This window comes from Boleophthalmus pectinirostris, unplaced genomic scaffold (genome assembly GCF_026225935.1).
Source record: "Boleophthalmus pectinirostris isolate CB_2022bp ecotype Guang Dong unplaced genomic scaffold, ASM2622593v1 HiC_scaffold_23, whole genome shotgun sequence".
In the NCBI taxonomy this organism is placed as follows: domain Eukaryota; kingdom Metazoa; phylum Chordata; class Actinopteri; order Gobiiformes; family Gobiidae; genus Boleophthalmus; species Boleophthalmus pectinirostris.
The window spans coordinates 18601365-18617301 of NW_026571207.1; the positions used below are offsets into that span (position 1 = coordinate 18601365).

The 15937-nt window shown below is 40.2% G+C and overlaps 1 protein-coding gene across 1 annotated transcript; it reads right to left on the reverse strand.

Annotated features, from left to right (window-relative positions):
- Positions 1–7108: 7108 nt before the first annotated feature.
- Positions 7109–15411, reverse strand: LOC129410554 (aryl-hydrocarbon-interacting protein-like 1). Its single transcript, XM_055159013.1, has 9 exons — positions 15313–15411; positions 13572–13751; positions 12836–13024; positions 12320–12496; positions 11736–11877; positions 9147–9601; positions 8236–8380; positions 7529–7750; positions 7109–7479 (listed from the first exon to the last, which is right to left on the reverse strand). The coding sequence occupies exons 1-9, from the start codon at positions 15409–15411 to the stop codon at positions 7109–7111; spliced, it is 1980 nt and encodes a 659-aa protein (XP_055014988.1).
- Positions 15412–15937: the final 526 nt, after the last annotated feature.

Sequence of the window (15937 nt, forward strand, 5' to 3'; positions counted from 1 at the left end):
GCTACGGCGCCTCAGGGAGCTCCTGCTACAGGTACAGTACAGGGGCTCATGTGGGATACTCAGGTACAGGCCTGAGGAGGGCTGCACAGGTGCATCTGACGCTATGTAGGAAGAAGGGTGAAGTAAGAAATTACAATATATTCTGAAAGTTACACATGCTAAATGAACACTTTACCCTGTTAATTCTCTTGCCAAACAAGTAAGTCCGTGTAAAAGAGCCCTAAAAGCAAACTGCCCCTGATGCTAAAATTTGGACTCATTATTTATTTCATCCTTTTCTCTTGTGTTTTGAGTTACTGAATAAACATCCATCCATTTCCTTCTGCTTTATCTGGGGCCTAGTTGCGGAGGCGTCAGACTAAACAGGGATGTCCCAACATCCCTCTTCACACTCACTCCAGAATATATGAATAATCAGATGATAATATATTAAATGGTAAACAAATGTGAATACCACAGTGTATATGATCCGTCAGCAGCTGTCACACCTGAGTCATAATTCAAACAGCATTATGCAACAGTGATGAAATAACAGAACAGATGCTGAGATCATTTAATTATGTGAGTACATAATATGTATGTGAGTACATTTAACTCAATTTTTTCCCCATTTCTTTATAGTACATACATACATGTATCATGTGTGCATATACATGTATGTTAAAGAAAATGAAAAAGAAAACTGATACTTCCACACTTAATAATGTGGGACCAGTGCCTACATGTTTCCCTTCCTCGAGTACATCCTTCTATCTACTGTACACAACATGGACCTTTAAACAAGCAGATTTTGTCTCAATATAAGAGCAGAAATCTGAGTTGCAAAATGGCTGACAGAAAGCCTGCCACACTGAACGAGAGCATCATATTGTTGTTATGTGAAACACCAAATGACTCTGTGGTGGTTGGAAGTATGATAAACATGGGCCATCACTGACAATCACTTGCTCTGTTACAGCCCAAAGACGACTCGGAGGCCAATGGATCTGAGCCCTCCACACTGTCATCGCCTGTGTCTGGGGCGGGTCGCCATGGCGATCCGGCAGAGAGCAGGGAGACCACCGACACCGAAACCGCAGGTCAGACCGACACACATGGTTATGGCTCTATTGTGCTACAACACATAACACAGAGGTTGTGTCTGGAAGAGCTGTACTCACACTGGGCTGTGAGCCAGTATGCAGCAATATTTAATCATTAAAAATCTCCAAGAAATATATTAAGTCATGAGAACTACTACTTTTTACTATACTATTACTGTTTTTTCTAATTATGACAGTTTGTGAAGAAAGTTGGGAAACAGTACATATCGCCAAGTTCAGATAAGGAGTCTCTCTGTGTCAATTTATGTTTATTTACTGTAACAATACCAATTAACTACTTCCCTCACACTCCCAATAACATGCATTCATTTCTTTAATTCATTCTTATGAGTCTATCCCAGCAACTCAGGGTCCTAGGTGGAATTACTGAGAAAGGCTTCCACTTTCACTGGCGTTTTTATCTTGTATTTCTATAACAATATTGTTAGAGATTCACTCCACACAAAGAGAGTGTCAGCCCACTCAAGGCTAAACATAAGACATGGTACAAAGTAAAGCTTTAAAAGCAAATCTAAAATATTACACATAGGCAGTAGGTGTTTATAGTTAAAGTGGACCAAGCAACCATTGGAGAATCTTTTTAAATGAGACCCAGTAAGCTTTGAACTCCACATACTGTATTGACTATTGCTATTCCATGTAGTTTTAACTTCTGTGACTCTGCCATGTTTAAAGTTTGTCTCATAATTTTTCAGCAGAGGAGCCGGAGCATGAGCAGGACACAGTACTGCAGTTACAGGAGGTCATCGAACAGCTCAGAAATGTCTTCCCATCTGAGCCCGGTGAGTCCTGCCTTTGCCAATCACAGTGGACTTTAACAGACAGACTCCATCACTGCGGGGACAGACGAGGATAGAGACAAGTGCAAATATGTACAGGGCGGTCGATATTCAGACGGACTGGCACACAGATTAAATGAGGCCAGATAGAGACAGTTGTAAAGAATGGAGGAGGAAAGTTTGTTTCCTGATTAATTTGCAATTTGCAAAGCAACATCTTCTGTGACAAAAAATAATTATAATTACAGCTCAGCTAATCATAAGCTAAAAAGTGCCAAATTAATGGTGCAAAAAGGAGAAGTAGGAAAGGGATAAAGTCCTGCTAAACACTGAACAATGAATTCACCCTCATATGCCTATGGCATGGCTGCAAGTGTTATATTTATTCAATGGTTGACATTGTAAATACATAATGGCTACAGATGCTGTATTTCAATTGTTTAATATATTACACAAAGTTGAGTCTTGTGATCTTTAAGCCATGTTATAATGTTGCTACCTCATCAAAAATATACCTGGAGTTGTGTTTTGTTTCATTCACAACTTATTATGTCATGAAACAGTAGCTAACAGCTGCTTTTACCCTTTGTCCAGTAGAGATTGGCAATTCCAAGTGAGGGTGTGTGGAATTTAAAAACACAGTGGAGCACTGTATTACCACATGAGATCACCAGGTGGAACAGAGTGCTTTCCATTTGAGAGAAGAACTCACCCTAAATATGGAGGACTTGTGTGTTAAACAAGTGTGAATGAAACAAAACACAACTCCAGGTATGTTTATGATGGGGAAACCATCTTGTAACAGAGATAAATTTTTTAAAAAGCTGAGTATACGCTCTTTAAACAACAAATTCTACAGTAAAATTCAGATGAGACCATATACAATGTTGGCTGCAGTATATGGCATCATAAACATTAAATGTGATGTAATGTTATGTAAAATGTACTTCTTTTTCAAATACATACAAAATAATCAAGTAAAACAAAATATCTATTGAATTATAAAGATAATGTATAAAAGATAAAAGTAACAGACAAAAGTTCTTCTAGATGTAGGCTATTTTTGAAAAAAAGATTAGATAGATGGATTGGAAAATAGACACAAAAAATATAGCATGTGTTCTGTGCTTTGCAGTGCTTTTTTGTCAGTTCAGTATTCAGTGACAAAAAAGATGGTTATAACTGCAAAACTCTTTATTACAAGCAAAAACACTTTTAATATGTTTTTCTTCATTTTTTATTGCAGGCACCACCTCTCACATCTAACTCTGAATGGGATGTGTCTAATCTCTGAGAGGAGATCTCGAGGCTGCAGCAAAGGTCAGGCCCACGATCAGGGCTAACCGTGCAGTGGCTACGCTAACAGAGCTAACCCTCCACTGGAACCCTGTGCACTAAACAGCCTTTTTCATGCAAACTGCTAAAGGCTCGCGCTGATGTCCGATTGGCCAGGCTAGCACCACGTGAATGCACCAAAGGAAACTTAAGCAGAAGCAATTCAGGGAAACGTCAAAGGAGCAGCCAAGACACTGTGCTCACCAGTATCTGTGTCGATGGGCTTTAGAGTCAACCCACAGCACAAACTGGACCGTTACTGGACACGTTTAAAGACAGATACGCACTTGTTTCTCCAATGTGTCTGCTCCAGTTGTTACTTTTGAAAAGTTGGTGGCATAACGTTCAGAAGATCAAGGCGGAGTTGGGTGTTGTGTTTAAAATGGCTGGTGGTACATTGTCAAGGAGTTTGACAGCATCCACAACAAGCTTATTTACTTTGTGCGGATGACACCACATCAGTTAAAACCATGATTTATTTACGACAGCCAAAAGCACCCACTAGCACAGCAGCTCCGTATGCACTCACTGAGTACACACACACTCCTCTAATCCTCTCCAAACGCCTGTCGCCTGCCTCTCCTAAGTGAGCCCTTTACCCCACTGGTACTCTCACTTTCTTGCTGCTACATACATTTATGGATCACTCTTTACGCATTGCACACAGCTCCATGAACCAGCTTTCTACATGACAATGAAATGCAACCACGACCCTTTTAACAGCAGGGTTTTAGACAAGCTAAAAGTTGTGCATCACTTTTTTTTGTGGACTAAAAATTGAGATTTCAAAAGTCTGTGTGCATAGTCCATTGGCATACCTGGTGCTATCCTGCTATGCCCACAAAAAGAAAAAAGAAAAGGAAGGAACTCCAGGCTACTGAGCTGCCAGAATCCTTCTCAACACAAGCTCACTTTTAGACACTGTACGGGGGTGAAGTCTGTCATCTTAATACAATCCTACACAGACTTCATTCCTAATCAAGTGAATCTCATGGATATATTGTTGTAGCGTTTGTTCCAAATCATTTTATTGTCTCATTTTATGTTTCTTCGTGTTTTTACTGCACCGGAAAAGCAGTACAAAATACATTCCCAAATGAGTCTATAAATATAAAAGATAACATGAATTATTGTTTAAGTGCAGGTGTTTTTCTTACATAATATGTCTTAGAAAAACATCCTCTGAGAGCAGACGCACCACTTCACAGATCTGACTTGTAATGTGGCAAGGTGTCTATGACCTGCTTGTATTTTTTTTTTACCTGAAACTGTCAAATCCACCACCAAAAGTTACAGAGTACTGCTTTAGAAAGTTCAATACATCAATAATATATTAGATTCATATTCTTTTCTTATAGTCAAGTCATTTCGGTTAATAGTTAAAGTACTCAACACCACGGTCCATGGGTGCTTCCTGTTATGAACATAGCACAGTCAACAAATGCCTTAAACTAAACGTAAAAACGTTTCTCACGGGAAACCGGGCGTAGCTTTTGTTGTGTTCATTGAGAGAGGCGGGTCTCATCTGGAGGACACAGCACCAGGAGGAAGAGGAAGTGCACACAGCATGTGAGCATCCATACGTTCTATCAACTCATGCCTGTTGTCAGTGAACCCACGATGCTCCAAGCGACTAGAGATCAGAGAAGTGAGAGGAAAGGTGAAGAAAAGATCCCGTTTTTGTTGCTTGAGGGCTAGAGGGAGGGAATTACTTTGATGTGCCTGCTGCAGCTAAAGTCTGGGTGAGTGGACGAGTGCTCTGAAACAAAGTCGAGTATGGGCATGTGAGAGTCGTAACAATCAAGAGGAGACAGACACAGCTCCATCTTGGACCTCCTAACTTCCTCTGATCTCTGCTACTTGAATGTGAAACCCAGAGCTGCATTCATTACATTTACAGGCTGATGCTTGAGGCACGTAGAGCCCACATTTGACATCCTTCTCCTCAGCACCCCTCTCCACTGCCTGCTCAGTTTTGATACAGTTGCTATGGGAACTGTCCCCAAGGACGCAGTTCCACAGATTTGCGGGTGGGAAAAGGTGATGTGCCGTTCATAATACAAATGCTAATAGCCTTAAGGAAAGCAGAAGAGCGATTTGTTTGCCAAATAACTCGTCTTCGCTCACTCTTCACTGAAGTTTAACCATTTTGTAGCTACTCAACACAGTCATTACCATCTGCTCAAGTACCATAGGAACAGTAGACAGAAATAGACTTAGAGTCTATGTAAAACATAATAAAAGAGTTTAGCAGAAGTCTCATCTAAAAGGTGCATCTAAAAATATATATATGAAAAAGACTAATGCTTTCATTTTTTCATTTCATTTCATTCAAAGAGAAACCTAAACTGCAGAATAAGAAGTATTTATATAAGTATATGTATATTTTGACAATACCATTTAAGTTTGATTACAACTCCCAAAATAATATTACTTTGCCCAATTATTCTAACTTACGGAGAACCTGTCCTGTATTGACTAATCACCACTTGCCTCATCTGTCATGTGTTGTTTTGTTCACCGTCTTTTGTGCAAACACCATTGATGCCACACTGACAACGTGTGAATAAAGAGAAAGCATTCCCCACAGGGCTTGCATGTCAACATTTATTCCATTTAATATTAGCCATAATTAAACACACACACTTCTTAATGACATGACAGTATTGTACACAGTTTGTCCACACACATAACATCTTACTACTGAGATCTAGATTAGCATTGATGGTCACTCAGTTCAGTCCCATATGTATTTGTATGACGTGGGATCAATGTAGGGTTTTGTATGGAGGGGGTGTCCGTGTGTATAAAGCGCGTTCAGACATGCCCTAGCACCAAACTACTCCCTGCGGCGTGACTGAAGCTTTGAGATTGAAGAGAGCCCAGTCTCAAGAGAAACCCCACAACCAAGGCCTGGTATTGACTGGTGTTACAGCATGCGGTGGCCCCTCTAGCCTAACAGCTCTCATCATTATTCCCCTTGCTTCACAACATCATACCATGTCACTTTGCACATAAAAGGGCAAAATATGATGACACTGTCCTACCTTAAATCATATGTTTTATTTTGAGTTGAAATCACCATTAATATACCTCATGAATAACTTAAGAGTGTCTGATATGTTGATTTACTGTTGTTGTCCATGTACAGCACTTAAACACTAATTGCTGTCTGGAGTTTTTAATATGTATGTGTAAAAGAGTTTTATGAAAAAGAAAGGATTTATACTGTAATAAGTGAGTGACTGGCTGCTTTTTACTTTGTGTACAGAAATAAAACTTTGTATTTGCAATTAGTTGGGCCAATATCTGTGTTTTGTTCCCACACACTTTTGAAATAGTTTATACGAGTGTGTCCTCTTTGCTTAAAAATGGTTTTGTACGTGGAAGTAGGGCTGAGATTAGTAACAATTAGTAAAATCTGTAGCTCAGTATTCATCATGTCCAAGCAGTTTCCCCATTCCCAATTTCTCATAATTTATATATTCACATTTTCTTAAAGTAAAGTATACTGTAATATGGCTGTAAAAAAAAAAATCTATGGCCAGATACTAATCAAATCTAAAACTAGTATCATACAAATGAGAATAAGAATATATTTTTTAAAAAGAAAGAAAGCAAAGTAAAAATGTGACAATAATAAGTGTCTTGCTCTATATTATCAAAATTATTATCACATTAAGATCACATGGGAATAATACTATACTACTACTATCTTACATTAAAATGTGCAGTCTACTGTATTAAAAACAGTCTTTATATTGTCATTGTGGTATACATTAGTATCAAGATTTTTCCTTTGTATTGGGATGGAGTTTGTAATTTTAGCATTGTGATAAAGCTATATATACACTGTACACCTTATATTTAAACTGTATGCTTGTATAAATGCTACTCCTCATTGGTCCCAGCCTCTGCTCCCTGTGCCCTGCTCATCTCAAATGGAGTGCTCCCATCTCCTGTCTGATCACTGCTTTCTTTGTTTGGCTTTGTGCCCTTCTCTGGTTCTGGTGCGTCATGTGATCGACGCTGGCCTTTCTCTGTCGCCTTATCGCCCACTGATTCTCTGCTCTGCCTACTATCGCCTGCTTCCCTGATGGGCATCGGATCACTATCTTTAACTGCGTCTCGATTAGCTGCTGCTTCCTCCACAACATTCTTTCTATTATCTGACTCTCCCCCACACTCATCACAAGCCTCTCTTTTCTGATCTGTAAGTTTCTCAGTTCCATCTCGTACCATTTGATCTTCTTTGGTCTCCTCTTGTGCAAATTTGACATTCTTTTTCGGTTTTTGCGGCTTTGGCCTTGCTCCCATCTGGCCCCCATTTTTCCTGTGTCGTCTCCCAGTAGTTCTTGTTCTGGCTTGAATGCTTGATGCGTACACTCTCGCCTAGTTTTTTCAGCTCCTGCCGAACAATCGGTCTGAACTTGGGGTCCAATTTCTCCACCATGGCAAAATCCTTTCTCGCTTCTTCCTCATTGCACAAGGCAGCGTGCGCCCGTGCCCGCTGGTAGATTGCCTTAAAGTTACCTGTGCAGGGGGGAGAAGTAAAATTATTTGTGTGAAGGAACAAGGATCACAAGGTCAGCTGGAGTCAAATATCTGAGTGCAAAATTGATGGTGAGACATAAATGAATAGAAAAGGGAAACTAAGAACAACGGTTTCACACGGGCTTTGACTATAAATAATTCAGATGCAGCAGAAACAAAAACAGTGAATATATTTCTGACTGTGATGTCCATGGGTGGGTGCCAAGGGAACAAAAGAAAGACTCAGCAATGCGGTGCTCAATGTTTGGTTGCTATTTCCCTGGTAAACAGAGGGATCAAGGATTGCTGCAGCATGAAAGCAGGCATTTGCTAAGGGCCATACAACAGATCTTATTATTTCTACAACCAAAATATAAAAAAAAAAAAAAAAACACCCAAAGTATATTAAATCTGAGGTATCTTTGATCCCATCTCCTGTTTTCTTCCCCCAGACACAGTCGCAGCCTTATATAATAATAAATTACCTTTGTGTTTCTTGAGTAACTTGTTGTTGAGCTCCACGACTTGCTGGTGCTGCTTCAGTTCCAAAAGACACTGGCTGAGGTTGAGGACCAGCGGAAGGCGCACTTTCTCCAGAGAATCCCAGTCATCTCCCTTCTGGTCTACCTGCTGTGCACACAAAGGACATGAGATTTAAAGGATGCTAGCTGGGTAATGTTTGTAACAAAATGTTTGATTGACAAGGTGAAGCAGTTAAAAGTAATTAAAGACGTAGATCAGTGTAAATGATGGAGGATGGTTGAGGTGCGTTGACTGAAATAAGGGATGACAGGGGGCGTGCTGATGAGTGCAGTGGACTTGATTGTGTGTGAAAGGTGTGACAGGCGAGACGGTGAGAGGTGGGGCAGCAGAGCAAGTTTAAGAACGAAACAGCAGAGGCGCAGGCGAGCTGTCACAGTGATAACTCTTTGCATAGCGGTATTTTTAGCTCTTTCTCTGCTCTTCACTTTACCAGAATACCTACAATAGTGCAGCTGCCTCTGCTTTTTGAAAAAGAACAGATGATAACAGTTTATAGGCAACTGCAGAGGATTTTTCTGGCAATGTTTTTGTTACTGTGATAGATCCAGCTGGATGTTGTTGTCACAGAAATTACTGCAATATGGCATGCTTAAGTTTGAGGTACTAAAAAATATATATATTTTAATGGAGAAATCTTTGTTTCTAGAGTTTACTTTAAAAACATTTAACTTTACTTAAAAACATGATGAAATAATTATCTATCAACAAAGATATTCACTTTTGAGTCAAACATGGTGGTAGTGTACTTGTGTACTAAAGTTGCCTATGGGCAAAGTAACTGGAGAAATTGCCTTGCCCAAGGGCACATCAGTATACAAAATAAATAGAAGTTGAACAACTGAACTGAACTCACTGTATTTTGCAGGTGGTGCACATACTCCATGGCCTCTTTGAACTTCTCAGATGCCTCTTTAAATTTTCCTTGTGTTATCAGGAAGTTTCCTTCCTTTTGAAGCAGCATGACCAGTCGGAGCATCTGCTGCCAGTCTTTGCCCTCGGTCAAACTCGCCTGAGACAGCTGCTCCTCTTCATCACCTGCTTCATCTTCACACACTTCCTCACTGGGCGTTTCCAAGGTTTCTTCACCTTCGTTTTTCTCCTCCTTGTTCTCCAGCTTATTCCAGTACTTCTCCTTCTCCTCCCAGTACTTTTCTTTCATGCTTTCAGACAGGCTCCTGAGCTCTCGGTGCACCAGTGAGTTCAGGGTGACATCCAGTTGTGCGACCATGTTGAAGTCTCTCCTCGCCTCCTTCTCGTTCCACACAGCGGCGTGAGCTTTTGCCCTTTTGTAATAACCTTTCACACAATCTGGAAGAACAGAGAAAACAGTAATGGAATAACTAAGACAAAACAATGTCATTAGTGTCAGAGCTGTGCATATAATGATAAAACACGGCCATCCTCTGCTCCGTGTAATTTGTGTTATATAATTCTGTCTTTCTCGCCAAAGTAAAATATGTAAACATGACATATTGGATATCCACTGTAATGCCTCCCCTTCAGATAAATTGGATCCTGAGCTACTGGGTTAACTCAATTTCTCTGTTCCTTGGCATTTCATTTACCTTCCTGCTAAATCTTCATCCAGCCCAAAATTCAACAGATATCTATGTAGCCCGGGGCAGTGGCACAGACGTTGCAGCAGACTTCAGCAAGAGGAGAATTTGTATAAAATGATGGGGAACGGGAGTAATGCTAACAACCACAGGGAAAGTGATGCAGGTGGGTCGGAAAAAGCCATGCATCCGCCCAGAAAGTGTGACAATGATGATGATGACAAAGAGGCAGGCATTGGCATGTACATATTTCGCAGTTGCCATCTCATACAAGTATAAATCTGAAATCCACGGCACATAGCGAGCCAATGGCTGACTGCTGTGGCCGAGTAGCATAATTCATAAGGCTCTGGTCTGGAGTAGAAACTTTACCGGTATGTCAGCTCCTCAAGGAATGTGCATGTAGCCATGGGCATGACAGTTCAAGTCTCTAACGCGCTCTAAAGAACCCCAGGTGATGTGAACCTAAGTCCACCCACACGCTTATTGTACAATTGCAGCATACAAACTTGTGTTACTGTGAGTCAGTTACAAGTAATGAGAATAAACAATATATGCTGTGTGTGAATGAAGATACTTATTTGCTCTTGTTGCATACACCGGGTCATGTACAGCTGTAGTAGGTTTGCTCCTTAAAGCATATCGTCATGGTTGCCAGACCTTTATCCAGGTTTGGGACCAGCACAATGTATTATCTATTCATAGACTGTATAAACAAGTGGATTAAGTGAGTGTGACATCATATAGAGCAGTAAAATATGAACATTTTAAGACCAAAACAGCAAGGCTCACTGCAGAAGAGAGAATTATTCAATGTAAAATGAATTGGAGTCAATGGAGCTTGAAGATCCGCCACGCTCACCTATTTGGAATGCAGTGGCAAGCAAGTTATGTCCATTTATATATATATACAGTCTACAGAACTAACATGCGATGTCTTAAAACAGGATTTCATATTACATAGGCAGTGATGGGATTCAGAATACTGAATGCCTGCATTAAAATGTATTTAGTTAAATATGATGGATGGATGGAATCCAGGACAGATTCTCAACACTCAGAGTACCTTCAAATTAAATAGCCTTAAATTATATTGTTTTTTTGTTCCATTTGTTATGCATTCATTTATCACTAATTTGAAAATGTACAGGCACTCACCCCAGGAGCAGTGTTTTTTTTTCCCTTACTAACACTGTGCATGATGAAATATGTAATGCCTTGGCTGGAGGATAGGGGTAATTTTACAGGAATGCAGTTACTCAAAATGAATATTATGAAAACATATTTTTGGTACATGTAATGTATTTTGTTAATTCCCAACACTGAATACATTCTCCACATTTTTTTAGATAATCATTGACTTGTATGTTTTAATTATTTATACAACATAAGTTAGAATAAACCAACATAGTGTAGGAATAGGATGGAGAGGACAGGAACACAGGACTGTTCCCACATTCCCAGTCTCTATTACTGCTCTACATTAATCTGGAAAGTATAGGACTCTTGGGAATGACTGTCATGATGCTAACAGCTAGCACAAACCCATAACTGCAGCTCCCACAGCAGTAGTTTTTCCTGCAATGGGGCCTGTTATGGAAATCATCTCGCATTTGCTCTGAATCTATTTTTGTCTTTGCTAGTAGGCCATTTAGATACACGCCACAAATCAGATTTTTCTTTCCCTTGTAGCATATAGTATCTCTGATTTCCTACTATGAGTTGTTAAAGCAATGACCAAAGTTGCAGAACCAGCTAGGTTTAAGATTACAGAAGTAGTATTAAGTAGTAATATAGAGCGGTGAATTGTGTTCTGTTTCAAACAAACAAAAACTGAAAAGCCGGCCAGATAAAAGTCAAAGGGCTGTTCAGGAGGGAGGGATTACCTTTGTGTTTCTCCAGCAGCTCAGTGGTGTGCTCGATGACTTCATAATACTCCTCCAGCTCCAGCATGCACTGGCAGTAGTTCAGCTCCAGAGGGATGATCATGCGGCCCAGATTTATGTAGTCGATATCACCGGGCATCTCCTGCACTCAAACACAACAGTGTTGATATGCCTCAACACTCACAGCGAACTTATATGTAGTGTGTACCACGTATGTATGTATGTTTGTATGTATGTATGTATGTATGTATATAATATGTGAAATAATAATATATAATACAATATATAATATAAATTATATAATTTAGTAAATAATATTCCACTGTACGGTATAAAACTTCATGGATTTCAGGACATTCTCCATGGTTTTAACATTCCATGGAATCATGCAGATGCATGGCACCTCCAGAAAGTTCCTTGATGTTACTTTAATAAAACAAAAATCTACCGTGTCTTACTATATGGACCTTAGTACTGGATTGTTGCGTATATTGACATTATGTCCAATCAGCCACATGGTCGGACGGCTGTTCTGGACTTTTCCAGAATGGACAGATTGCCAGTCTGCCCCTGCCTCTACTCACTCTGGACTGGACCGTTTTGAGCAGCAGCACAGCCTCCTTGTATTTGCTGGCGGCCTCTCTAAACTTCTGCTGTTTGACAAGTGCATTGCCCTGCATGTGTAGGATGGGTACAGTCTGGAGCTTCTCATCCTTCTCCATCATCCAGGACTCCCTGTGGTAAGACATGGGGTCTCCCACCTGGAAACAGCAGGGGGGATGACAGCCGTGGCAGTGGATGAAGAGGGTGAGTGGACAAGGCAAGCATTAATAATAGCCTTTGTCTTCTTGTGCACAAATTTAGTCTGACAGTGATGTTAATTTACTGTAGCGACTGAATCAGGAAGTAGTTCAGGGTCATTTATAATTTCACAGTTACACATTTTTGGAGACAGGAAACCAAGATTTTTTCAGCGCCCTCACAGATTTATAGAAAACCAGTGTAAGGCCGCTGTATAAATAAATAAAAAGGTCTCTGACAGTGCCAAACTATTTTTACAAATGTCAGCAGACAAGCTCCCACTATTTAGGGAAGTTTACCTGTAAGAGCTCCATGATGAAAATGAGAGGCTGGGGCGTCCTCATCAGCTCATCCAGCTCTGGAAAACCTGTGGAGTGGTAGTGGAAGAGGTTCCCCATGCCGCACATGTGCCGCTGGCCTTCCAAGGGGTCTTTGCCTTGAGCGATCAACCGCATACCCTTAGACACAATGGGGTACAGGCCTGTGTGCTGGAAAAGAAACACCTCACAATCAGATACTATACAAGTCCTGTGGAAAACTTTGGTCAACCTTCCAGACTTTTAGATACGGTATAATAGTAGTGTCTATTTTCCCCACAAATTATAAAGATTGATTTCCAGAAATTAACCAATACCTTCTGTCAAATTTTGTGGTCTTCCTTTGGTTGATTCATAAACAACCGTGTTTCTTTCATCATTCTTTCCTATGGTCCTAATAATACTTTTGAGACAGACACTTCATCATGTCAGCCCCCTGGCGCTGTTGCCTTGGACCAATCAGTGCCGCATGAAAAAGTGGACACCATCTTACTTGCAAATGAAACATTTTCTCTCGAAGGAAAGGACCAACATTTGCACAAAGGAGCTATGCGGATGGTAATGTTACAGTGTGTTTATTATAGAAAAGATGTAGGTGGCTGGGAGCATACTTCATGTGCATGATAATAAGGAGCTCCCTTGCTCTCATAAAGACTTATTAGACCTCTCTCACTGGCTATTATTCTGTTTCTGTGTGTGTGCCTTCAGAATAACTTACTATGGCATCGCACCAGAACTCAGCCACTTCTCCAATTCTCATTGATGTCAGCAGTGTCTCCCACACCTCCAGTTTAAACATCTTCCCAACAAAGATCTCGGCTGGTCGGCCTGCACACCGGCTGTCATCGATAACGGTGCGTTCAAAGTTGTCTAGAAGCGTTTGGAAGTGAAACACCAACTAAAAAAGAAGGAAAAAAACACACTGATTTTTAACATTATATATTATATATCAGGTAGAAATGAGAGACATTATGTCTTTTCATTGCATTTCATTGGAAATTTAGTTAAAACTGCATCTATTATGATAGTTCATGGCTATATAGTTGCTTTGTGTGTTTTCAACATAGTGGTAACTGTTATTGGTTAAATGTGAGTGGGAAATTGAGTTATTTTCAGACTGGTAGATCATTAAAAGGTTTTTATTTATTTATTTAATTGTTAAATTGGCCACCTCTACGTTTCAGAAAATGTCACAATAATCAATTTGTGGGGCTTTTGATGATCTAAAAATGAAAAAGGCGGCATTGTACCAGCAACAGATGATGAGCAGAAGCAAAGACTGAGATTTGGAAGATAAAATATTGAGATGAAAATGATCAAAGTCATTAGGCCTATATCTTCTACAGAATGAACCAGATGCAATGTGTAAGAACAGGCTCCATTTTTATTACCTCCGCCAAGGAGGTTATGTTTTTGCCGGCGTTTGTCTGTTTGTTTGTTTGTTTGTTTGTTTGTCTGTTAGCAACATAACTCAAAAAGTTATGGACCGATTTTGATGAAATTTTCAGGATTTGTTGGAAATGTGAAAAGGAAGAATTGATTTCATTTTGGGGGTGATCCGGAAGAAATCCTGGATTCTGGATCACTTTGAAATTTTAGTTAACATTGTGGTAAATGGGGCCAAAAATTTTGTTTCTCAATATCTCGGTTAATTATTGACCAAACCCCATGAAATTTGACTCAGGGATGGACAATCGGATCCTCTTTCATATTCCAAATTGAAAGATACGAGACAAATATTTATGGAAAACACAATTAATATGAGGGGGACTGTAGTCCTTGGCGGAGGTCTGCGCTCTCTGAGTGCTTTTCTAGTTATTATAATGCGATGTACATAGTTCAATTTGCGTAATAGGCAGGTGATCACATTAGAAAATACAAAACAGTAAAACTAAGACAGCTGGTCATATAGTTTTTACAATATTATGGTAGTAAGACAAACATATGTGTGGAAAAATGTTCCACAATAATGAAATGTATTTATGGCTGTAAGTATAACCATAGTAATCTTATGTGTGCGAGTGGATATGGGCCCTAAGGGAGGAGGACACACATTATCATGCAGCCACGCAGGTAATGCTGGAGCCTTGCTGCTGCTGGCATTGTCCAGGGAAACGTTCGTCAGTGTGTCCAGGCCTGGTGCCATATGGAAGATGTGAGCGGGAAAGAGAAAACTCTACGACCAGCGCACCAGAGACACACGGCCACACTGCCAAAAAAACATGTTGCAATTTGGTTGACCAAATGTTAGCTCTGCGCGTACAGCCAGACAAGAATAATTTCCTCCCCTTATGAATAATTCACACAAGTCTGACTGATGTGGACAATGGCTCACTAAACTAAAAATAGACCTTTTCTATGGAGCCAATACATCACAGAGGAATTAGCCTGACCGTAATTTAGCTTCAAAAAGTCTGGTTTGAGTAGTTATGTTACTTAGAATTAGGATTCTGACTAACCTTGGTGCCAGGTGGGAAATGTGGGAGGGGTCCACTTCCTCCTGCCAGGATCTTCTTCTTCACTCCTGGGTGCTTGAGCAGATACGTGTCCTCCTCCATTGTCAGCACTCCAGACAGAAAAAGTTATTTTCTTTCCCTGGTGTTGTGTCCTTGTGGCTCTCTAATTAGCCCAGTGGAGAGTGTCTTGGCTGTTAGCTGCTCTCTGACAGATGGCAGGATTAGCCCGGGTTTGGAGACGGCCACTTTAATCTGACAAGCTAATCCCCAGTCTTCTCCTGCCATTGGTAGGGCAATTCCTGCAGGATGGAGCCAGAGAGCAGGGGATGACCACAGGCCAAAGGGAAAAAGGTTTAAAAAAAACTGAGAAGAAAGTGCCAGAAGAGTCTTGAATGTCAAAGTTCCTTCTGGAAGCGCAGGAATCTTATGACATAAATGATGCCTCATCCATAGGTTTATAAAACTTTAGATTATCAAGATTACTGTAAAATTTGAGTGTGACTTGAGAAACATGAGAAACAATGACTATGGATGGACAAATGTTTTTTATTCATTGTAAATAACTAACAGCAGAGAATGATAAAAAAAAAAAAAAGATTAAGGGGAAAACACAACCCTATGATACAAT

Bases quoted from the DNA above. Each gene is read 5' to 3' on its own strand.
- LOC129410554 (XM_055159013.1), bottom strand. From the start codon at position 15,411: ATGGAGGAGGACACGTATCTGCTCAAGCACCCAGGAGTGAAGAAGAAG. The intron at 8,381-9,146 runs GTGAGTTCAGTT...TTGTGTGCACAG, and splicing joins TGCACCACCTGCAAAATACA to CAGGTAGACCAGAAGGGAGA. The intron at 7,751-8,235 runs GTAATTTATTAT...CCCCCTGCACAG, and splicing joins GTTACTCAAGAAACACAAAG to GTAACTTTAAGGCAATCTAC.